At 30.8% G+C, this 25002-nt stretch overlaps 3 protein-coding genes across 4 annotated transcripts; 1 reads left to right on the top strand and 2 right to left on the bottom strand.

Annotated features, from left to right (window-relative positions):
- Positions 1 to 8353: 8353 nt before the first annotated feature.
- Positions 8354 to 11613, bottom strand: LOC125866895 (zinc finger protein JAGGED-like). Of its 2 annotated transcripts, none has more exons than XM_049547280.1 (5): positions 11415 to 11613; positions 11252 to 11331; positions 10220 to 10348; positions 9476 to 9554; positions 8354 to 9029 (listed from the first exon to the last, which is right to left on the bottom strand). In XM_049547280.1, coding segments are annotated over exons 1-5 (768 nt in total). In that variant the 5' UTR covers positions 11417 to 11613; the 3' UTR covers positions 8354 to 8551. The 2 variants fall into 2 exon arrangements, with proteins under 2 accessions (XP_049403237.1, XP_049403236.1); XM_049547279.1 differs by having other exon boundaries at positions 8375 to 9029; positions 11234 to 11331.
- A 3717-nt stretch (positions 11614 to 15330) lies between these two features.
- LOC125866889 (caffeoylshikimate esterase-like) lies at positions 15331 to 19432 on the bottom strand. The gene is made up of 8 exons (XM_049547271.1): positions 19081 to 19432; positions 18947 to 18976; positions 18059 to 18188; positions 17785 to 17931; positions 17433 to 17563; positions 16358 to 16495; positions 15817 to 15915; positions 15331 to 15724 (listed from the first exon to the last, which is right to left on the bottom strand). The coding sequence occupies exons 1-8, from the start codon at positions 19378 to 19380 to the stop codon at positions 15506 to 15508; spliced, it is 1194 nt and encodes a 397-aa protein (XP_049403228.1). The 5' UTR covers positions 19381 to 19432; the 3' UTR covers positions 15331 to 15505.
- Positions 19433 to 20527: 1095 nt separating this feature from the next.
- Positions 20528 to 22815, top strand: LOC125866884 (pentatricopeptide repeat-containing protein At3g29230). The gene has a single exon (XM_049547266.1). The coding sequence runs from the start codon at positions 20825 to 20827 to the stop codon at positions 22448 to 22450; it is 1626 nt and encodes a 541-aa protein (XP_049403223.1). The 5' UTR covers positions 20528 to 20824; the 3' UTR covers positions 22451 to 22815.
- Positions 22816 to 25002: the final 2187 nt, after the last annotated feature.

The following is a 25002-nucleotide window of genomic DNA, read 5'->3' on the forward strand; positions in this document are numbered from 1 at the left end:
TAGAGAGTACGTGGGAGAGTGAGTTTAAAAATATTTACACGTGAGAAAGAATTAAAACTCTTAGAATAAAAATATTCTTAGTACTTAGTAGTACATTAATTGTAGAGGTTACATTAGTTTACTGGATATTTTTCAAATCCAACTCCAGTTTAACTATTGTGTTAGTACTACTGAGGTTATATCAACAATAATGTAACATAGTCAGTATAATTTTATAAATAGAATCTACGTAATTTTTATTTTTTTTCTAGAAATAGAGAAATTAATTATGACGGATCCTTAGCACAACAACGCAAAAGAGTACTACAATGGTTATTCATAAGTTATTTTTAAGTTTGTGTTTGAACATACGATATGAAGTTATGATTTCAAGTCAGCATTTATAACTATGATTTGAGATCATAATTTGAACTCATAAAATTCCAAATTTTCCAAATAAACACGATTTCCATTTTTTTTAAAGTTAAAAATTGACCCTTTATAAGTTTATGGGATTCCGTAAGTTTATAAAAGACCTATCATTTTAAATTTTGTAAAAGAAGACTCTTTATGTTAATACATTTTCTCCATGATCCAAGAAGATCATAGTCAGGGGCGGAGCTAGCCTTTGAGACACGGATTCAACCAAATCTAAGAATTTTAATTCAAATTATGTATTTATCTTTAGAAATTCATTCAATATACACAAATTATTAATTTAAAATTAAATAACTTGACAGGGCAAAAATTTTGAATCCAAAAACTTGACTCCGATCCGCCTCTGATTATAGCCACCATGATAAAGATTACTAACGGATTATAAGATGAAAGAAGAGAAATATCATTATATTTTCTTAAAATCGAACCAATTCGACAACAACCAAACCGGTTAAAGATTTTTATGTTTTGGTTATCAAGAACCATGTCCAATTGAAGTGAAAAACAGTGAAATTACTGTAATGACTTGTTTGGCAGGGGGGTATAAGTGTCATGATCCAGAAATTAAAGTCAAGATACAAATCATAACCTAATGTACAAAAGTCTATGGTATACTGTTAGATCCAATCTTTTCTACTTGAATATGCAATGGGGAAAAAGATTTGACTTTATGTACATCAATAAAATGTAATTATTATTTTTTCAGTAATAGTATAATTTACGTCTTTTATTTTAATTTATGGGACATACATTCATTTTTTGACCTATTTAAAAAAATAATTACTTAAGTTAAATTTTTTATTATCTTCAATAAAATGATTCATCGTTGTACAAACTTAAAGCCTTATTTTAAAACATAAATTTAACTATTCACACTTATTAAGATAAGGTATTTCTAGTTATATTTTATATGCTATAATAATATTCTTTCCATTTCATTTTATACATTTGGGGATGAAATATATATAAGAAAATAACAAGAACTTATAAATATTGTGATTTGAAATTAATAATACGTGTAGCGTAATAAAAATGGCCATTGAATCTTATGGTGTTTAATACATATTGAAATATAAAGAGTGTTTCACTACTAAATATAAATTTGATATTCTTTTTTAAATAAACTAAAAAATAATTAACCTTAATTCAAATAGATAGAGTATTGAAATAAATATGTTTACCAACAAGAATTGTGGTCGAGTGGTAAGTACTCCATCATCCTTAACTAAATGTCTCAAGTTTGAGTTCCCCTAAGTATGTACGAAGTCGCCTTTGTTAGGGAGTGTTTTTTTTTTTTTTGGTTTTCCACCTGGTGTCTGAATATACATTAATGACGAAAATAAAGAAAAATAATATGAATGGGGGAAGCATGCAGCAGCTTTAAACATATCCCTAAGAAAATGTGGGTTTGCAAGCTGACTCTATGTATCTATGTATGTATATTATATTGGGGATCGACTTTAGAGTTTAGCTATTGGCACTTTCTTTCTTTCTTTAAATTCAGATTTCCCAAAATCTTTTTACACAGTTTATTCATCTAACTTTATTAGTGTAGTCTCTACTCTAGCAGCACCTAATGTGGTTTACAAGATTCTTAATTTGTCTGTCTCAATTTACGTGATACATTTTTTTATATACCTAAACACTAGCCCAGATATGATCGACACAGTCGAACTCAGTAACTTTTATGTATATCTAGTTTAGGATCATAAAATTCACAAGTCTTCATTAGAGTACATCACAATCATATAAATTGCGACGAAAGGATTATTATAATATCAAAGTCATATTTTGGTTTTTAAATTGTGATTAGGTAGTAGGTAAAGTATATGTAATTGGCTAAAAGGATCTTTGTTAAGCTACAGTGTAGTACCTTTCGTCAGTACAAGTCTCGGGATTTCAGCTCATACAAGGAAACAAACGTTGAGTGTTTCTGTAGCTCTCTACTTGTGCAATAGTAGTAGTAAATTACCACCAGGAGGGTGTAGGGTAGGGGTGTGGGAGTGGGGGTGAGTGGGGTGGTCCCCTACATATTACATTTTGGCTTTTTTACTCGGTGTCCGGAGCTTGTATCGAAGCATCGATTAAATCCGGACCGCACATGCTCATTCGGAGGGTGACGCTTCCAATAATATGCACATGGTTCGAATCTGAGACTTCTGGTTAAGGATGAGTCAGTCTAATCACTAGCACTCCGATCCTAGCTCCATCTCTGCCAAATTGTACTGGCTAGAGGTGCGCATCGATCGGTTCCGTTTGGTTTTATCTATTATAAGTTTGGTTTATTATTTTTCAGTTTTTAAATACGCTAAACGAATAACCAAACCAATTTGATTTATCGGGTTTTAGTCCTTAACGATTCGGTTTCCAATTTAACAAATAAGAAAATGCTCATAAAACAAATATATATGACTTCTCCAATAATTTGACACGATAGGACAATAATATAACTTTACAAATGCTCATAAAATAGAAACAATCATATATATATATATATATAAAGCTAGATAAAAAAGATGTGATGTGGCACCTCTCAATGGTCAACGATCTTATTTATCTTTTTTTGTGGTTTTTTGACATTTTTTTCTAATTATTCTCAATTATTTTGTTTTATAAAATCATCTTCTAAATTCATACCTCTTCAATTATATAAATTTAAATCTTAAATAATTTAGTAATATCTATAAGTCATAACCTTTCATATTCATAACCTTCATATTATTTAATATACAAATTTATAACTCCTTAAAGTGACACTTATAAAAACTTATCTTGAGACATGTATGGTGATTATTTTATTTTCATTTTTCTTATTCTTCATCTTGTGTTTCTTTGGTTGGTCATTTTTTGTCTTCTTTGATCTTATTTTGCAGGAGGGATATGTATAATAAATAATGCTTGACATAGTTGGATTTTACGAGGTAAAATGTTATAATTATCATTTTTTTCTATTGTAATTATATATTTAATATTATTTTTTTGGATTCTAGATGATACAAAACATGAACTTTTTTTTAGAAAATGACGTGATTTTTTTCTCTTTTGCTTCTCTTTGTGGTTTCTTAGATTCTTCTTTTTTTTTTTTTTACTTATTTTTGTAGTTTCTAAAGAATCTGATTATTTTTACTCTCTTCTTCTTTTTGTAGGTTTTGAAGAATTGATTATGTTGTGTTGAGAGCATGGTCCTTCTTTCCTCTTCAACTCATAATTGAATATTCTTTAAAGTTTTTACTTGATTAGTTAACTTTATTTTTATGTATTTTTTGTTGTTGTTGTTGTGTTGTTGTAAGGTTAACTTATCGTGTTTTCAAGTCAAGATATTTTTGAAAAAAAAAAAGTAGAAAAGGGAGTCAACATATACATTTATGCTACTCAAGAAAGTATGTAGATAATTTTGTAGTTATATGGATCATTTTTTATTAATTATAATGATAGAACACGAGAATGTAAAGTTGATTTGTAATTTTCAAGATACAGTTTAATTCATAGAAAATTTGATTATTAATATGTAACTTTGCAATCTTCATATTTTGATTTTTTTTATTATTATTGTTAGAAGTTTTCAAGTTTTGAGATTTTTAGAGATCACTATTATAATTTGTTGGGTCCGAACTCAAAATGTGAAAGTATTTGGTTAGGATAAAAATAATTTAGTAAAACTATTTGTCTCTCTCAATCTACTTACTTTACCAACATATAAATTATCTAGAAGAAAAGTGATATGACATTTTTTTTTTCTCTTTTTCTTGACAATTTTTTTTGTTTATATATTTCTTATTATTGTACAAAGATAAATATGCCAATTACTACTCCTTTATTTATTCATATTCTTTAATAGAAAATTTTAATTGCCTTTTATTTTTCTTACTTTCATGACATTTGATGATCATATAACTTCTAAATTATATTAATATAGTCATGTTCATAAAATTATTTGATATTTAATTATCTTTATTTTCCATACTTTTATGATTTTAATGATCACAAATCCTAAATTATGTTAAAAGCTGGGGTCATGATATCATTTAATATTTCATATTGTTATCTTATAATTAGAGGCATTATAANNTATTCATATTCTTTAATAGAAAATTTTAATTGCCTTTTATTTTTCTTACTTTCATGACATTTGATGATCATATAACTTCTAAATTATATTAATATAGTCATGTTCATAAAATTATTTGATATTTAATTATCTTTATTTTCCATACTTTCATGATTTTAATGATCACAAATCCTAAATTATGTTAAAAGTTGGGTTCATGATATCATTTAATATTTCATATTGTTATCTTATAATTAGAGGCATTATAAAATTTTAATATAAAAATAATAAAACTTATATGTATACTAAAATTAGAGATTATATATATATATATATATAAAGAACTAAAAATAATTTATTTTTAACTCTCTTATTGATTAAGAAAAAATTTAAATTTTGTCATTTAGTTCTCTTAATAACAAATTTGTGTTTAAAGTGTTAAAGAAAAGTCATATATATAATCAATCTTCTTTGTGTGAATTACATATAAACATTTCTATTATTATTACGTAATAATTAAAAATGACAAGCTCTAAAATTGTGTCATATAAACAATTAAAAGAATATAATTGATACCTCAATGAAAAATATGGAAGAAGACGAAAAAAAAGAAGAGAAATCTAATATTATATGTTATTGCACTTTCCATCCAAACAAATTATATACATATATTTTATACAAAGTGTAAGCATATAATTTAATTTGTTAGAAATGAATTTATTTTCTAATCGGTTAAGGAAGAGAGTGGATGATTCACTTTTCAGGTTTTATTGAAATAATAAATCAAGACTAACGTGGAATTAATATATAGTACACAAATTAATAAATAAAAAAGAGAAAAGTTAAACACAATAACGATAAAAGCCAAAAATCATATTATAAAATAATTGACATTGTTTCTAATCTTTTTCAATTATTTTATTTTATAAAATCATCTTCTTAATTCATACCTCTTCAATTACATAAATTTAAATCTTAATTAATTTAGTAATGTCTATAAATCCTAACCTTTCATATTCATAACCTTTAAATATTTAATATACAAATTTACAACTCCTTAAAATGACACTTATAAAAAACCTATTTTGAGACATGTATAATAATTACCACAATAATACTGTAATAATAGGAACAATTGTATTAGTGTTGTAAAAAATTATTCAACTCTTGGTACTTTTTCTACATCTTTGTCGTTGCATACACGTATTCTTTTTTTAAAAATATTTCTTCTCACTACTGATAATCTCTATATGATAAATTATGTGATTAATTTTATTTTATTTTTATTGTAAAAGTAAAACCTCAATGACAGTGTTTCACAATAGCAACTTAATTCTTTCTTCTCGCAATGCATACTATAAGAATGAAAGTTTAAATATATATATTTTTTAATATTAATGGATATTATGTGACACAAATATGTAGTAAATGAATGCTAGTACGAGCATCAATCATCGAAAAAAAATTCTCTAACTTTTGAATCTCGGGTATAAATATGTTCGAATTTAATTCAAGTATTTTTTTTTATCACCATGATTTAGCACAAATATATTTTGATTTGTTTATTTTTTATTATAGAGTCATTTATACAAAAAAAAAAAAAGTCATGTAATTTATGATCAAGTAAATTTAGTATTGTTGGTTGAACCAATAATATTACTATAAGAATCATTGAATTTAGTATGAAACTATGATAATTAAATTGTTACTTAATTGAAGCTTTTCATATCAATTTTTATGTTTTCATTTTTTTTTTCCAGCAATTTTAAATTGAAAATGCAGCATGAGATTTTTAACAATTTTTCTAAATAGATAATATCAGAATTGTAAGTTAATTTGTACTTATATCTTTTATTATATCATTTATTAATTATTTTAAAATAAATTTAATATCTTTTTATAGCCGCGTGAAGTGCGGACAAGTACACTAGTAGTAATTCTAAAGAAAAGAACTATACAAGTGCAAAGGTGCAATACAAATAAAAAAGTTTGTTTCTTGTGAACTCAAAATTACTTTGAAATGTATGTGAATTGAAGGCTAAAGAGCAAAACAAGTAACCAGTAAGATATTGATATCAATATTTAATATTTATAGAAGGAAAAAGTAATAAATTACTATTATCTTAATATGTTATGGATTTATCTAATAATCTAATATTAAAAAACCAAAATCCAATCAACAATCTGATAAAAAAAAATTTGATTCAATTTGTATTTTATATTAGTAGCACTATGATAATTATAAGTAGTACTTTTATGTTTTTAGTGCCATAATGAAACCACAGGTGTTGTTGGTTCAATGAATCTTTTTATATATTTATGTTAGGGCCTATATTATGTTTAGGTTTAATTTAGTGGCCATAAGGATGAAAAAAGTTGATGGTATTTGACCTGCCATTAGAGTTGCAATTTTTTTATTTTTTTTTTGGCTGCTTTCATTCAGACCTAGCTATTAATTTTCACACACATAGTATAGTAATAGACTAGCTGAGGAACTTGATAACTCTTCTCATCTACTTGTTCAAAACCATTTGCAGCTTTTGGCTATTTCTGCAAAAATGTTCCCACAGCCACCCTAGTAACTTCAATTTGGTAATTCTTGGGTACATAAAACCACCCTTATTAAAACAAACAGTTTAAAAACTTATTTATGTGTAGAGTTTTGTTTACCATAAGATTTAAAAAAAAAACTAGGTATAGTACTCATGTATATATTATTGTTTTTGGTTTTCGGTGTCTAATATTCATTGGAGCTCAATTAATCTGTGTTTGCGCTCAAAAGTTTTACTTTAATAGAGAGGGAGGTAAAATGCTCTCTACTAAAGACGATTTCATAACTAGAGGTCGAATCCCAAACTTTTGGTTAATGTAGGAGAAGTACTTATCACTTGATCACCACAACCTAAAGACAACTTGATGGTATACGATTTTCTTAACTAACGATGTATATATAAAGTTTTATAGCACACTATAATTAAGTGTATATGTCACCTACTAGTATAACAAGTGAAAATGACCTGATAGTGTGAAAAACATTTACACTAATAGTGTAGGTAGTTTAATTTATTTATTTAACTCTAATCACACATTTCTTGAATATATATATGTTACTAACGAAAAAAATCATGCCCACACGTGAAAACAGAAAAATCTTGAAACAATATAATATAATTAACTAATTACCCACCGACTCAGGTATATCGGAACCTAAATATTAACTCAATAACACATCACATTATCTTCGAGACAACTAAGAATATAAGTTTGATTTCAAATCAAATGATCACATACTTTAATAATATGAGAAATATGAGTGGTGGGGGAGGGGATGTGGGGCAAAAGACTTATAATAACTATGTATAAAATGACAAGAAATATATATAATCCACATGCAAAGTTATGTAACTGAGTTGAAATGAAACTAATTTGTTGTCCCATGTAGAGGAGCAAAATCTAGTTTCATTTAGAATATGTTTTTTTGTACCATATAGTTACTCTCCAATCAGATCCCTAGCTTCAAGCCAAACTAGTACATCTATATGGACTACATTTTTTATGAGTGCAAAATTGCTCAAAAGCTGATTTCACTAAAAAATAAATAAACAGATCATATTCTCCCTATTTCTTGACCCCATTTTGTCAGATATGTGGTCTCAAATATCTCTTTTTATAATGTAAAATTAAACTATGACTATAAGTAACTCTTCATATATGTATTTAGATAGGAGTTATATGAAGAGTTACCTATTGCCATTGATTAATTTTACAAAATATTAAGAAATTTATATCTAGTGGCTAGGGTGTTGCCAAACCCCCTAGCACTTAGGAGGCGAAAACTTCTAAGTGAATGGATTCCGGTAAAAAAAGAGAAGGTAACTCTTCATATTAAGTAATGTAAGATAGAGTGATAGTCTGCTATATAAACTGTCAAATTACACGGATAATCATAGTGTAAAATCTCTCTACGTTGTCAGTGTACAAAACTTTAATTGTAATTCTACATTAAAAATATAATTAAGACTAGCACAAAAAGAAAGTTAAACATAGAACAAGGAAATAAAGCAAAATAAAATGACAAAAAAACTACTAAAATCCATCTTGAAATCGATCCAAATGTTGTTGTTTCCCACTAGAGCTACTTCCATTATTGCCAAGTCCAAGTCCATGCCCTATTGGTGCACCAATGCAAGTGTAATTATTACTATTATTATTGTTGTTGTTGTTACCGTGATCAGGCCCCAGAGCGGATGATCCCATGAAGTTATTGGTAGTACTTGTCGAGTGTGTGTTGGATCCTGACAAGACATGGCCTAGGAAGTAGTCGTTTGTTTGGGCCGGATATTGATGAGAAGAGAATGAAACCATACGCGGTGGAGAAGCGTACATGTATGATGGTTGATGTGGTGGTGGAGGTGGCAAGAGGGTAGTAGTGGAATTGCCTGAAAATAATCTTGTTGGATAAAGTGATGGTGGTGGTGGCGGTGGCGGCGGTCTGTATGAGAGTGTTGGATCACCAATGTTTGTTGATTGGTGATAACCTCCTCCATGAGGAATTGGAGGACAACTGCAAATATATTATTAAAAAATCGAGTTTAAGTTTTATGTATTAACGAAGTAACATAATCAAACATAAAATTTTCTAATAAGTTTTAGTTAGTAACTTGATATGACTAATAAAGATATATTATATCATGTTAAAATATGTTGATGGCATTAAAAAAAAAATTAGATTATAAATGTACGTATATATAACATAAATTCAAAAATTAGTACTACCTAGTCAAAAAAGAGAAGATCAAAGATATATTTAGTAAAAATATAATACTCATAAGAGAAAAATGAAACTAACTTAAATAGTAGTCAATTCAATAAATTAAACTAAAAATAACCAATAGATATACGTAATGAGTATAATTTATGTTGTAATTAGTGTATAACGGTATATAATTATTGTATATCGACTTTAAAAAAGTAAACAGTAAATTCGATCAGCTAAAAAAAGAAACATACCTAAGGTGATGTGGAGGGATTATGTTATCATTGTTGAAGACAAGTTGACGAGCTCGATTTAGTGTTTCTGTCTCCCTCTCTATTTCCAAAAATAAAATAAAAAAAGAACAAAATCAAAAATCAAATCAAATCAAATCAAAGAATATTTATTTACTCCATTTATTTCCACCCAACCAACTGTTTCTACTATTTTTGTATGAAAACAAGATTGATATGACTACGCTTCTGGAAATAAAATCATTGACCAATACAGTTAACACCTCAAAATTATAACCCCAAAATAACAAATAAAAGAAAAAAAAACATTTAAAAAAAAGTTAACTCCTCACATTACTAATTCAATTTTGCTTAAAATTTTTGTCTAATTGTTTCTTGTTTTGTTGGTTGAAATTAAAAAAAATAAAAAAATTAAAGGTTAAATATTTTTTTGGCAAAGAAATAATAAACATCCTTCCTTCTCTCTAGCTCCGCCACGCCCTAATTTGCAAGACAACAAATCCAACAAAAATATTTTTTCATAGTCATATTAAATCCTTCAAAATTATCACAAATACGATCAACCTACATATATCTTTAACAAAAGAAAGAAAATGTTGGAATGGTCATATTGTCAAATACGATCGATCGATCCAAAATTCAAAAGGAGGTGACTCGTAACTCATTTTCAAAATTAAAAATATAAAAAAATTATATTTTCACCGTCTGGTTATAAATAACCGGACAGTGAAAAGACAAGTGACTTGCCTTGACGGTGGCGGTTCATGTGTCCCCCAAGTGCTTGTGATTTGCAAAATTTGAGGGAACAAAACCTACACTCATAAACTTTACCACAATCTTCTTTACCGCCGTTTTTCTTTTTTCTATACCCTCCTCCTGCAAAATGTAAACAAAAAGTTGTACAAAATTAAATTTATTTGATAAGACAAATCATAAAAAAATAAAAATTCTTTAATTAGTATTAGGGTTTTTGCTATATCGAGGAAGCTAGGAATCAACAAGATAAAATAATTTAAAAGTAAAATTTATTTTTTTGGAAAAGACTATGAAATATGAATGTCCAAAGTTACTTTCTTGCTAAAAAATGAAAATGAAAAATAAATAAGAGTTGTATTAATAGATTAAACAAAGCTAGAATTAAGCTATAGCTTACATGATGTTTTGTTTCAAAACTGTATCAAAAACTTGAAACATTTTTTTTTTTTGTAAAACTAAATTATAGGTACCAAAGGGGTTTTAATTTCTCCTTTAAAAAAATGTTTTGCCTCTTGTAGTGATTTTTGTGGAGAAAAGTTTCATTTTTCAAGAAAAAAAGGCATTTAAGTTGACATGGACTATTAGTAGTTTTTGTTTGAACAAAAATAAATCTTGAAATTTTTCTTGATCCTTTTTTTCCTCTCAAACTAAATTGTAGGTTGCAAAGGATTTTATATATCAGGTCGAAGGAGATTCTGATGAACCCTTCACTGAAAAATCATACTATATATATACATAAGATCAAGATTTTTTTTTATATATATATGTATATCAAATATTGAACCCTCGCTGAAAATTCTATTTCTGCCACTATTTGTTCAAGAAATAAAGATGTTTATATATGAAGTAGTACTAGTAATTGTTTGGAGAAATATATACATATAAATCTTGAAATTTTTCATCTTCTTGATGGCATAAGGGTTTTTGTATGAAGAAAAAATTCTATTTTTTTTTTTGTCAAAAAAGAAAAAAAGACAAAGTTGATATAGTAGTAATTATATGTACCGGAAGATGAAGAGCTACCTTCAAGGACTTGTTTACCATCTCTACAAAATTCTTCATGAGGTAAATTGTTGAGGTCAAGTGGATTTCTTTCTGGACTCCTACAAAAAAAATTATAAAAATTATAAAAAAAATAAGAAACAAAAAAAGTTAATTAAAAAAAGTATAATGGGGTGAACCCTACATGACTACTAGTAATAGAAGTGAGTAAAGAAATTTTGGCCAAATAATTAAAAAGACTTTCAGTTTGAGACTGAAATGTATAGAGGGCTATAGTTGGAGTTTGAGTTTGAGTTTGAGACTTTGAGTGATGATGAAGAAAAAGGCTGAGGGTGTTTTGTGGGGCTTTCTCTCTATATATCTGCCAAATCTCTCTCTAAAATTGCACATACATATGCAGATCTAGGGGCTCTCGTGACTTTTTAAAGAGGAGTATGTATGTGTTAAAAAAGGGACCACTTAATTAGGATCAATCCCGTGGCGTAGTCAGAAATTTCGTCAAGTACGGTATATTTAGAATTTCATATAAGTATAATACACAGACATCTCAACCCGTCTTTATTGTGTCTTGTGGACACGACGCTAACGTGACATGTAAATTTTAGAGGTGTCTAGATGATCATTCTGTAAGTTAAAGTGTTCAACTGACACAATGAAAATGAGTTGAGGTGACTAGATGTGTATCTTCAAGGGTGGAGTCTTTAGTTGTCAATTGAGATAAAGTTAAGATGTCTATATAGTATTGTCCTTATTAACATTTTCGTCGAAGTGTATTCAACTGGTTATCCTTCATAATACATGGTTGCACTACTATTAAGGAAGCGTGTGGTGAGACGATGGATATCTACGTTAGATCAAGCTTTGGAGATGGAGAAATTAATCTTTGTATATATAGAGAAGAATTCATGATTTAAATATTATGAGTTTAAATTTGAGACTTATCACTATTCACTTAATTTACTGGTTTCAATTTTTTTTATCAATGATGTGACACAGTGATTAATTACGAGATGAGTGAGAATCATCATGAGGTCATCTAAGTGCAAATCTCAGTGGAGTAAAAAATGCTAGATGATTTCTTCTTATTTATCCAAGCTTGATAGACATATACAGAGACTACCCATTATCAGTGGCTACCTAGTACCTCATAAGATTAGTCGAGGTGAGATTAAACTGACTCTAACACAATTATAAAAATAAATTATTGAGTTCGAAATAAATTATATTATATATTGATTCAGTAAATTTTTTGACATATATAACACTTGATTCCAATGAACTCATATATTACATACTAGATCCGTCTTTGTTGGTAGGTCTCTTTATTCAAATCTTACCCATGAATTAATCAGATCGGTACGGAAAAAAAGTAATGCATAGGTGGTAATGGTATTTTGTCATTTGATTAGGAGAGGGACGTTGCCTTAAAGTTTTCTTGGCTTAACATAAAGTAGCTAGTATTATTGCCCTCGAACTACTAGTCTCTCTTGTCCAAATATCATTTATATCAAATAATTGTTTTAACAACTAAAAGACACAATTCTAATATGGTTATCCAAGAGTAGTAAAATTTTGTTAGTGCTTACTTTCTCTTTTTTAAAATTTTGCATTGGAATTGCTAACTTTAATTTATTTTTAATCACTTTCTTGAAGGGTACATAAAATTTATCAACATGATCAACATTTACTCCATTGGTGTTAATTAGCTTGCAAGTACCTAAAAACACATTTATTTAAACTTATCATAAATTTGCATGCCTACTCTTTGATAGTGATATGTGCAAGGGGTCTGTTTAACTATTTTCAGTAAATATTTGACTAGCATCCTATTTGATCGTCCTCATTTAACTTGTATCGATTTTTTTTTTTAAAAAAATATAAGTGTTGTCTGATTTAATGTGAATTTTTTTTTAAAAAAAATAGTTTCCCTCTGCTTATTCTTATGTTGCTTCAAAAACTTTGCTCGATATTGATCAAAAGAGATTTCATGGTTTATTATATTGTAAATTCCCCTAAATTTCAATTTATTTATGAGTTAATTTTAGGCTTAAAAGATATAAATTAGATTGAGGTACATGAATTAAATTAAATGAAGGTACCATAAAACACCAAGCTAATGTAGGTACCATGAATGAAACTTCAACTTGGCTTTGTCAAGGCTATAATTTAAATAAAAATGTCTAAAGTCATGGAAGGTATTATGTACCATGAATGAAACTCCAACTTCAAATAAATATGTCTCAAGTTTGGTCTTATCAAGGCCAACTTCGTATAAATATGTCTGAAGTTGGCCTTGTCAAGACATTATATATCTGAAGCCTCGCTAAGATTATAACTTTAGTTGAAAATGCCTGAACTAATAATATTCTGCATATAGTCTAAATTATTTCACGTGATATCGAAATAGATAAAAATCTTAAATTCAAGTCTTACTTTCACCCTTAATTCGAAAAAATAATAATCATAAAAGATTCTATGTACGTGGTTGCATGCCTAAGAAAAGAACCTAATCAACACGTGAGGTAATGTGTTAAGTACTTAAGTAAATAAAAGTGCATTATCGATCTCTAATAATTTAAACTTTCAGATAAAATGATTACAAAGCTCTAAAATAAATTATGTGTAGAGTTTTATTGACTGGATATTGAAAGATACACATACAATTCCTTAGAGAATGTAAGTTACTCAGTTCAAGTTAAATAAATAGGTTTTCGGCCAAAGTTACTTGAATTCTATTAGACCCATAAGTAAAGACCGAGTCAGAATTTATACTTTGTGAGTTCGAGATTAAGTTAATAAATGAATTTAAAATTTAATAGTTATACGTACTTAGTAATTAGTACACCCTCTGTCCCATATTTCACATTTTCATTTCACACGCCCTTTAAGAAATCATGTGTTTTACTAATTTTATCCTTAACTCTTTTCAATGTACTCAGAATAGTTTACTTTAAAAAAACCAATTAATCAAGGGAAAAATGAATAAAAACTTTATAAATGTTATCTCGACTTTGTAAATTGACAAGTATTTTGGAACGAACATTTTTAATAAGATTGACAACTAATACAAGATGGATGGAGTAGGAAATCTTGATATATATACAAAGTCACTAGGTTCGACCGAACACACATATGTAACACTCTCAGTCTCCCATGCTCACCCGATAAGCAGAACTGTATCTCCGCCCTAGAAGATTGTCCTTTTTGTGGATGTTGTAGCTAGCATGAAAGTAAAATAAAAGGTGTCATGAAAGTAAAATGAGGGTTGTGTACAATATTGTAAAAGAAGACATTTATACCTTGAAGACAATATAGACAAAACTTAGCCTTACACACAGCCCTGTTTTGTCACAAGTGATATCATGTCAATGTGAGGGAGAGCATGCTTAAGATTATGAAAATCCAAATGACCCTTCTCTTTACTGTATATGCAGTCTCAAGCTTTCCATTGTCTCATTGAACTGTTCCTATCAACCACAATATACTATGTAAAGTGTACTATCTTTCCCTAATCAATTTTTTAGGTGGTGTTATGTCCAAACAACAACGTACTGATCAGTGAGGTCTGAAAAAGGTAGAGTGTATGCAGGCAGACTTTATCTTTATCTCGTGGAGATAGAGTGGTGTTTTGTGCTCATTTTTAGTAAATGTGTTTGTTTGATGAGTGTCATGCATCTTCTAAAGATTCCATAGGAGGAGATAGAGATGTCTCCTACGTTATTCATAATATGTGGAAGCATGACGTAATTTCAAAGTAATTCAGTCTAAATGCTAGCTACATGAAGAACGTAAGCTAGATAACGGAATGGGATGACCAAGGATGTAGAAGCTACGATCATAACACGAGTGATTCGACAGATTTGGATTCATATTTATCTATATAAAGTGAAATAGGTGGATTCCCATGTCATAATACTTCGAGGTAAATGATTTACTCTTACTTTAAGGTAAGAATGTCAATAGTCTCTTTTATCCTCACAATATATTTCTGACTCTTTAAAAATGCTGACAAGTGTATGCCTGATGTATTTTTAGAGGATCTAATACGGATGACGGTATTTACGGAGTGTCCGAACAACAAAGCTCACAAGAGAAAAAAGTGAAGAGAAATAACAATGAGCCTTCCATAAGATTTTGGCAAATTACAAAAAAATGTCATTTGCCTGTATCTCATACTGAAATTGGATTTATAGTCTAAAATCACATTTCCTAAAACTAGATGATGGTGTTGATTTCAACAAGAAATGCCTCTGCAAAACCTCTTTAAACCAAAGCCTAATTCGAAGAGCACCGAGTATCAAGCCATGAGATAATGTCGTTGAGCACAGTAAGAATCCGGTCATCAGGTTCACCTTCAAGAATGCAGTGATACCCTCCATCGTAGAGCTTAAGAGTTTTGTCACTGCTGGAAGACTTGTCATACAGGTACTGACTCACGCGAGGATCTGTCACTTTATCGTCTGCTCCATGAAGAATGAGCATCGGGGATGCCACCTGCAAGTGTTGTACATACAGACTGTTAATTCCTTCAGACAAAGCTGGAAAACATGATGGTGTTTTGTTGATAAACGCGGATATGTACTGACCTTATCCACCTGCGATTCAATGTATTTTGTAGCATTTAAGAGTTCCACGGCAGTTTTCACACGTGTTTTATCGGAGTAAGATATTACATTGTATGGAGCCTAAAAAAGAATGAGACAAAAACTAGCTTCAGCAAGACATCAATACAGAGCTGTACTAAGCATACATTGAACATCAATGTGCATATAAGTGTAGCTCGGTGCACTAAGCTCCCGCTATGCACGGGGTCCAGAGAAGGGCTGGAAGTTACATGGCATAGCTTAGCGCATCATGCTGAGGGTCGTAAGGGGTATTCCAGAACAAAATATAATGCTATACAAACTCTCGATGGAAAAACAGTGAACAGGTTTATACAGAGTAAAGGAGTCCATAAATGCATACTATATCAAATATCTCAATAAGGGGACGAGACGGGGCTTGAAAGAGGACAATGGAGGGTTTACCACGGACGATACAAATAGATTTCTTTAAAAATATAAAGCAGACATCATTTGGCTAGTATTCTTCCTCACTTAACATTAAGAGAGTAAATAGAGGCATTACCATTTTCCTTTTCTTGAATTCCCTGATTGCCAATTCCGCCAAATCTTTCGTAGGGACTATCTTTGCTTGTGGCATAATGTTAGACAAAAAAATCAAGACTTTCTGCAGTGGAACTGGTGGTGTCATGTCTTCTGCAATCTTAGCAGACCACCAGAGAGTCAGCGAAATTCTTGCATTAAGAAAGTTCAAATTCCCCAAACATGATAAAAATTTCAACAAGCAGAGAATTTGGTGGCAATGCTGAGAGGAAAACATAATTTCTTTCTACAGCGAAATCATCCAAAATTGATAATTCAACTTCGTTCTTAATTAGTACGACTTGACTACTGGCGACAAAAGTATTGCTTGTTCTAACAGACAATTAGTTTCATTTTTATATAAATGGTTCCTGAAATGAGAAGCATTTCTCAGCGCAATATGTCTAAGAAGCTGTTGCAATAAGCAAATATTTTCTGGATAGAAACACCGCATCATGATAAATTATGAGAAATCTTTAAAGAAGAAAACAGAAAAACAAAAAAGTACAGTTAATATTTGCATGGAGATTTTGCATATTGGGAACAAAAACAAGTATCATTCCTCAGAAAGCTAAAATTTGCTAACAGCACAGAGAAATGAATCAAAATGAGAGCCTTTTATTAAGAAAACAAGTGTTTTAGTATCATTTAATGACAATTAATTTTCACCCGAGCTTTTGCATTGAAAATGGACATCTTTTTCTGGTGACAGAAAATGAACCAAATTTTTTTTTTCTCTCTACTCTTTTTTATTAGCTCATAGCTTAAGATTTCAACTCTTGAGTCAGAGAAAATTTAAGTGCCTACGATTCAGATGGAAGACCAAAAGCAAAACATAATATAAGGTATTGGGTATAAGATGGATACTGAATTCGTTGAGATGATCTACATATTTTAGTTTGATGGAGATAAATTAGGAATTCTGAACTTTTTGATACCAAAGAAAATGATAAATGCATCAGTTCAGCTCAAAATAAACGTGCTCAAGAAAGTGAGAAACTAGAAATGGAAACTAAAATAATATAAGAAGTTAGCTAGTCTAGCTAAAGATATATTACTTTGCACATTGGCGCGACAAGGACAATTCCATCCCATTCACGTGGTTCTTTAAGAAGAGCTTTCAGAGCAATTGCACCTCCCATGGATTGCCCAAATATAAAGTGGGGAAGCCCTCTAACTTCTGGCCTACCTGGTCCATCACAAGAGAACTTATCATCAAATTGTCACACGAGGAGAAACATGCTCTAACAAAAATTAGAAGAGTAGTGGCCCGTGAATGAACTTTGATTCGGGTTTAATGGATTTTGCTTTTCACATTGTCTGATTATGATTACACTGGATATGTTGTTGTTGTCGTCGTATTATCTCAGGAAATAATGGCAAAACAGGCAAAAACTCACTGCAACTTACTTTTAATCTTCACATACTGCTCATTGACATTGTCAACTATACCATCAAATTCAGGAATATATCCATGCAAACCATCAGAGAGACCAAAACCGGGATGGTCAATAGCATAGACAGCATAGCCAGCAGCCGCTATATGCTTTGCAATACCTGAAAATTAATATATCATACAAAAGAATATAAACGGCTACTAAATAATATTAATAAAAAACCAGTAATTGATTGTAAGAATAATCAAACACCTATTGGCTCTGTAGTTAAAGAGATAATAACAAACCTTCAAAGAAGAAGGTGCAAGTATCACCATATCCATGACTGAAACACAAAGCACCTTTAATTCGTATGCCAGGCTTTGGCAGCCAACTTTTACAAAAAATCTGTTGGCCTTTCGAATTTGTTTCATACCACTACAAAATGTACATATGCAATTACTCATTTGATGATATATAAATCCCTTTCCTAAATAGCATGATACAAAAATTAACGAGTAAGAACAACAAAAAAAGACGATAAGTTTCCATCAAACAGACAAATCTAACTAGCAAAAACAATTAACAGTTCACAACTCAATGCTACATACATATATCCATCATCCTAACCTTTTAACATAAATGTTTTAGCAAATAAAAGTAGTAAAAATGGAAACAGAACTTAAGAGTAATCGGGTTCCATAATTGTGATAGTAGCGGCTGTTTCATAATCAACAAAGTCTAAACTTCCAGGAAAACTTCCTAACTTCTTTCTCCTTCAGTTTATCCTAACAGACCTGCACCCCATTTTCACTTTCCTAATTTTGAGTTCATCCGTATTCAAATCGACATCACTCCATCGAAAATAATTAAAATGCGATTAAGTTGATAAATAAGTAATCAACTTCAACTACATTGCACAACAGATCAAAAAAGAACCACATAGCTAAAATCAAGATCTGCAAAAAAATACTAGATGATCTCTTAATTCTTTACATCTGTCGAAGCCTTGGTGGTCAGAGTTACCCACTACCCTCTAGAATTAGTCGAGATACACACTAGCTAGCCCGGACTCCACGACTATCAAGAAAAGGACCCCTTGACATTTCCTCTAACAAAAGTACTCATACACAGATCCCTAATACCAAAACTAGATCATAATAGCATAATATAAAGAAATTGATTAAGCTTAATACCTCTTCTAATCTGATATCACCTGGAGCCATCTGCATGAACAACCAAAAAAAATCAAATTAGGAAGCAAAATCACCATTAAAAATCTAATTTTTTTTCTGCACTAATTTCAACAAGATTAGAACAAACCCCAAACCTTAAACAAGATATGATCAAGCTGCTGTTGAGCATTAACAAAAGCTGATCGAACCCTTCTTCTAGCAGGAGCATGATCCAAATTTTGTGAAGCAATTTCATTTAACGCTTCACTTACCCCATCAATTTTTGCCTTTTTTTGGGCCATAGTAATCGTTCTACCTTTAGTCTCTGAAGTAGAAGTTTGTGGTTTCCACTTCCATTTATGCCGGAGAATAATGGGTCGATCAATTTTCCGGTGGAAAAGTGAAGATTCCGGTGGTATAGATGGTCGGAAAGTGGTAGTTAATGCAAGGTCCATTTTTTAAATTATTGATCGATCAAAGAGAGAAAGTGGAAATGTAGATTTTAAAGAATTAAAAAAGTGACACTAAGCCCCACAAGTTAATAGTCAATTCACGTTCTTTTAAACGACTTAATTGGACCATATAGTTAACTATCAAAATCGATTTTAATGGTCTTGAGTTTGAGTCTTTTTGACTATGAAGTCATTTTATTAGAAAACGTTTTATTTTTTAATATAAGATTTTTCAGCATGTTTTCATATTTAGTTGAGCTTCAATATGTTTCTCTTATATAATGATAGTGATATTTATTACGGAGAAGAGCCTAAAATGCCTCTTAAGTATTTGAATTGATACAAAATTACCTCCATCCATCTTTCGGCCTTAAATTACCTGTATCGTTCACTTTTTGGCTTAAAAATACCCTTACGTCTAACGGAACCAATAAATTTATAAGGGGCAAACCCACGTTAATTTGCAATGACTTCTCTCCGTCCACTTTATATAATATAATTTTTTATTTTTATCCCGGGCCCGCATAATTTACTATACAGTGGCTTTACCACCGTCCAGTTCTTCATACATGTATAACGGCTCACACCACCGTCCAGTCCAACTCAAAAGAAAAAATAAATACTAAACGAATATCTTCCCAACAATCGAAAGAAAAAAAAAGATCATAAGTGAAAGAATAGAACAAAGTAAAAAAGTTTGGAAGTGTAGTCGTTTAATTCAGAAAATCTGTAATTAGTTGCTTGTTTATTTTTCTATTTTGAGGTTTGGAATGACTAACACTAGGTTATGATTCTTTGAAGTGTTCTTTACGTGTAAACATTGATTGTCTATGGTGATCTTTTCACGATTTATCAAAAAAAGAAAAAGGAAGATCATTGCCACGTAATAAGCTTGTTATGTGTTGAGCAAGTAACATTATATTCGGATGATTGTTATATATTATTTTATAAATGTATCGTATCATATATTTATTATATTATATTATATTATATTATTTTGATAAACACAATATCCAGAAGATTATATCATTACATAAAAATTAGAGTCATAAATTTTTTCTAAGCTTTTATTTTGTTTAAATATGTATAGACCCGCAACCTGTATTAATTTTTAAAAATTATTTCAACCCGCCCATAACCTTAATTTGAGTTCTCTGCTTATAAGAACTTTGAAATTTCACCATTCTTGAAATTACAAAATTTGCATAAAAGCCATAAAAATTGAAACTTTGAGTCACAAATTAAAGTTTTTTTTACATCCAGAATAGCAAAAATTGCTGTAAACGTAGGCTTAATTAAAACTCATCGTAGAATTCTTGAAGAAAAGTTCATATCTTTGTTACAATCATGTAAAACTACAAATCAATTGAAAGAGATTCAAACCCAGATTACAACTCAGTGTGTTGGTTATACTAAGTACATTATCCCTCCCCTTTTGTCAAAATGTATGGAATTCAAGAAAATTTCTTATGCACACCAAGTGTTTGATCAAATTCCTGACTTACAAGATGCTTCTCCTTGGAACATAATGTTTAAAGGGTATATTCAGAATGATATGTACAGGGATGTAGTTGTGTCGTTTCGTCGTATGATGAATGAAGATGTTAGTTTGCATTGTTTTTCATTTCCTATGGTTTTGAAGTCTTGTGTAAAGTTATTGGCTTTAGTAGAAGGTGAAGAAGTGCATGGTGTGGTGGTAAAGGCTGGGTTTTTGACCAATACTTTTGTGGGTAGCACTTTGATTGATATGTATTCGAGTGTTGGGCGAGTGAAATGCGCTTATAGGGTGTTTAATGAGATGGTTTTACGGAATGTTTTTACGTGGACTTCTATGATCAATGGATATGTTGCAAATGGTGATTTGGTGTCTGCAAGAATGCTTTTTGACTTGGCGCCTGAGCGAGATGTTGTGTTATGGAATAGGATGGTTACAGGGTATATTGAATGTCGGGATATGGAAGAGGCTCGAAAGCTTTTTGATGTGATGCCAAACAAAGATTTAATGTCATGGAATACTTTGTTGAATGGTTATGCCAATAATGGGGATGTTGAGGGGTGTGAGAATCTTTTCGAAGATATGAAAGAGAGAAATATTTTTTCATGGAATGGTCTGATTGGAGGGTACGCTCACAACGGGTGTTTCACCGAGGTTGTTAATGCTTTTAAGAGGATGTTAAATGAGTCTGATGTGAAGCCTAACGATGCAACCCTTGTGAATGTTTTGTCCGCTTGCACGAGATTAGGTGCTCTTGATTTGGGTAAGTGGGTGCACATATATGCTGAGAGCAATGGGTATAAGCACAATGTGTATGTTGCCAATGGGTTGATCGATATGTATGCGAAATGTGGGGTGGTTGGCAATGCTGTTGATGTTTTTAGGAGTATGGATAAAAGAGATTTGATTTCTTGGAACACCATCATTAATGGCTTAGCGGTGCATGGTCGGGGTAGTGATGCCTTGAGTTTGTTTGCTGAGATGAAGAATTCTGGAGTAGAACCGGATGGAATTACTTTTATTGGAGTGTTATGTGCGTGTTCTCACATGGGTTTAGTTGCAGATGGGTTCGCCCATTTTAACACAATGGCGAATGATTATTCCATTACGCCTAAAATTGAGCATTATGGTTGCATGGTTGACCTATTGGGCAGAGCTGGTCTTTTGGAGCAGGCTGTGAAATTTGTGGAGAAGATGCCTGTACAAGCTGATGCTGTCATTTGGACAGCATTACTTGGCGCGTGTAGAGTATACAAAAACATTGACTTTGCAAGACTGGTTCTTCAGAAACTTATTGAGCTTGACCCGAAAAACCCTGCAAATTACGTTATGCTAGCAAATATCTGTGGTGATGCCCGGAGGTGGAAAGACGTGGCAGAGCTAAAAGTGGCGATGAGGGACACTGGATCCCGTAAGGTTCCGGGATGCAGCTTGATTGAGGTTGCTGATGAAGTGGCTGAGTTCTATTGCTTCGACGAGAGGCATTCCAAGTCAAAAGAGATATATGGAGCCTTGAGAAGCTTGATGAAGGCATCAAAATCATCTGGTCAAGAAAGTTCATTATTTTTTATGGATTAGAAGTTTTTAGTTTATTGAAGATATTGCCATTTCTTCGATCTAAATCTCTTTAAAATGTTTCATCAGTATCACTGCAGTTGAAAGCTCATCCACTATCATTAGACATATCCCTTGAGAAGCCACACTGTCTTGTCATGCTGTTTAAGTTATGAATATTCTGTTTGACGGCTGCTCTGACTTGGTGAAGTTTACTAATTTAGGGAAAATCGGGTTCTTATAGACATCATTTTTGGGAGAAGAAATGGTATACATGGTGGAGAATGTATCTTCTAAGTTTGTGAAGTGTGATATACTGTGCAGTTATGAAAGGTAACAGATTACTGTCTCATAATTTGCCTTATACATGTCGTTTCTTGCTTTTGATATCTATTGCGCCATCTTTTGTCTTTTGTATTTCAGTTACTGCATTATTTCGTTGTTGTTATTGTTCTTTTTCTAGATGACCTGTACTGCTTTCTGTATTAATTGACATGTTTTCTCCACCTACGTATTTCCTATTTCCTAACTATCTTGGTTTGCTGCACTTGAGCCGATAGTCTTTTAGAAACAACTTTTCTACCTACACGAGGACCCCACTTGTGAGATTACATTGCATGTTGTTGTTTTGTAATGTGGCACCGGACTTATTTTATCTATAGCAACAACATACCCGGGGTAATCCCACAAGTGGAATTTGGGAAGAGTGGTGGTGTGTACGTAACTGTACTCCTACCTTGAGTAAAGTAGAGAGGTTATTTCTGATTGACCTTCGGCTCAACGCTTAGTAAAATTTGGATGTTATTGTAGCATTGAAATAAAAAGTGAAATCTTAAGCCTATGTTTTGCTAAACTGAGTTCCTAATATGTATTACATTCTAAACCAAAGCAACTTCTATTGGGCTTTTTTATAGTTTTGGTCTGTTTTGAGCTTGAAATCTTTCATCATGGGAAAAAAACATAAGTAGACCCTTTTTTATAAATAATTACATATATATGGCCTTATTCAGTGAATAACAATTATGACATATTTAATATTTACTTCTATAGCCTTTTTACATTCTGAATAGATCATGGGTAAGATAAAAGTAGAGATTCAAGGTACCACAAACTCTGCAGTTCCTTTATTTATGCTAACAATAACTACCTTTTATCTATAAGAATTCTAATACATCGATGATCTCTTCCTTCTACATATAAAGCGAACGATTATTTACTACGAGTTTTTTTTTTTCTCAATCTGAAAAATACTCATATTAACCAATCTAAATTTCTGTCATGGAAGAAGAAATTGTAATTTTGGTTCAACACAGCGGTGGATGGGATAATGAACACAATTTCAACAATTTCATAGTTGATGGCTTGACACTAAAAGAGAGTTCGAATTTGGATACCATTCTTGATGAAATAACAAAGATACTTGGTATTTATGCTTCTATGGATACAATTGAAATTAAATATTCCGTAAAGCAGAATTATACTCCAATGAAGATATACAACGATAGGAGTTTGAGATGGTAATTGGATTTGAAGAGAAAAAGTTGCTTCACTGATTTTCCTCTGTGTAAGCATGCCTTGGCTATTGTGAGAAAATACTACATGAATGAATATGAATATTGCTCAATATACTACAAGAAAAATAACTTACTGAACACCTATGAAGTTCCAGTGTATCCTATTCCTGATGAGAGTATATGGGAAATTCCTCCAGATGTCATAGCGGATATTGTGCTACCACCCAAAGGAAAAATCAAACCTGACAGGCCACAAAAGTTACGACACAAAAATAGTGGTGAATCAAGGCGAAAGAAATCAAGAATTACATGTGGGTTGTGTGGACAACAAGATCACAATAGGAAAACATGCCGAAATATTCCACAAGCAACTTAGCTTTTCAAGTTTATTTCTTAAATTTTATATCTAGCTTCTTCTTCTAAAGCATAGTTGACTATAGTTTTTATGTTTACTTTACTCTGTTTTTTATAGTTAATGTGCTGAATCTTATGTTTGGATATTTTTTTTTTCGTTTTGTGTAACATTTGTTGTCTGTTAAAACTTATATCATGTATATCTATCAGATGTCATTTGGATAAGACTATTCCCTTCCTGATTATACGAAATTGCTATCTTGAAATGTTGATGACAAAGCTCTTGTTCACGGTCATATGAATAAGAGCTGCTAGCATACATCTTAAAAAACATTTGATGACACCTCTTTAATTGCCTGCTACTTTGCTAGTTTTAGCAAATTGAAAGTGGTTTACAATTGCCTGCTACCTTGCTAGTTTTAGCAAACTGGGGAATAACAATTTAGTACAAGAGCTATGTAAGTGTAATTTTATGATTCCACAGACTCATACCAGACAATATATACTCCAGCCGATATACAACGTGACATTAGAAATCAATATGGTGTTAATTTGAACTACATGAAGGCATGGAGGGGAAAAGAAAAGGCATGATTTGACTATTGTGAGAAAATACTACATGAGTTAATACGAATATTGCTCAATATACTGCAAGAAAGATAACCTACAAAACACATATGAAGTTTCAATATATCTTATTTCTGACGA

This window comes from Solanum stenotomum, chromosome 6 (genome assembly GCF_019186545.1).
Source record: "Solanum stenotomum isolate F172 chromosome 6, ASM1918654v1, whole genome shotgun sequence".
Classification (NCBI taxonomy): Eukaryota; Viridiplantae; Streptophyta; class Magnoliopsida; order Solanales; family Solanaceae; genus Solanum; species Solanum stenotomum.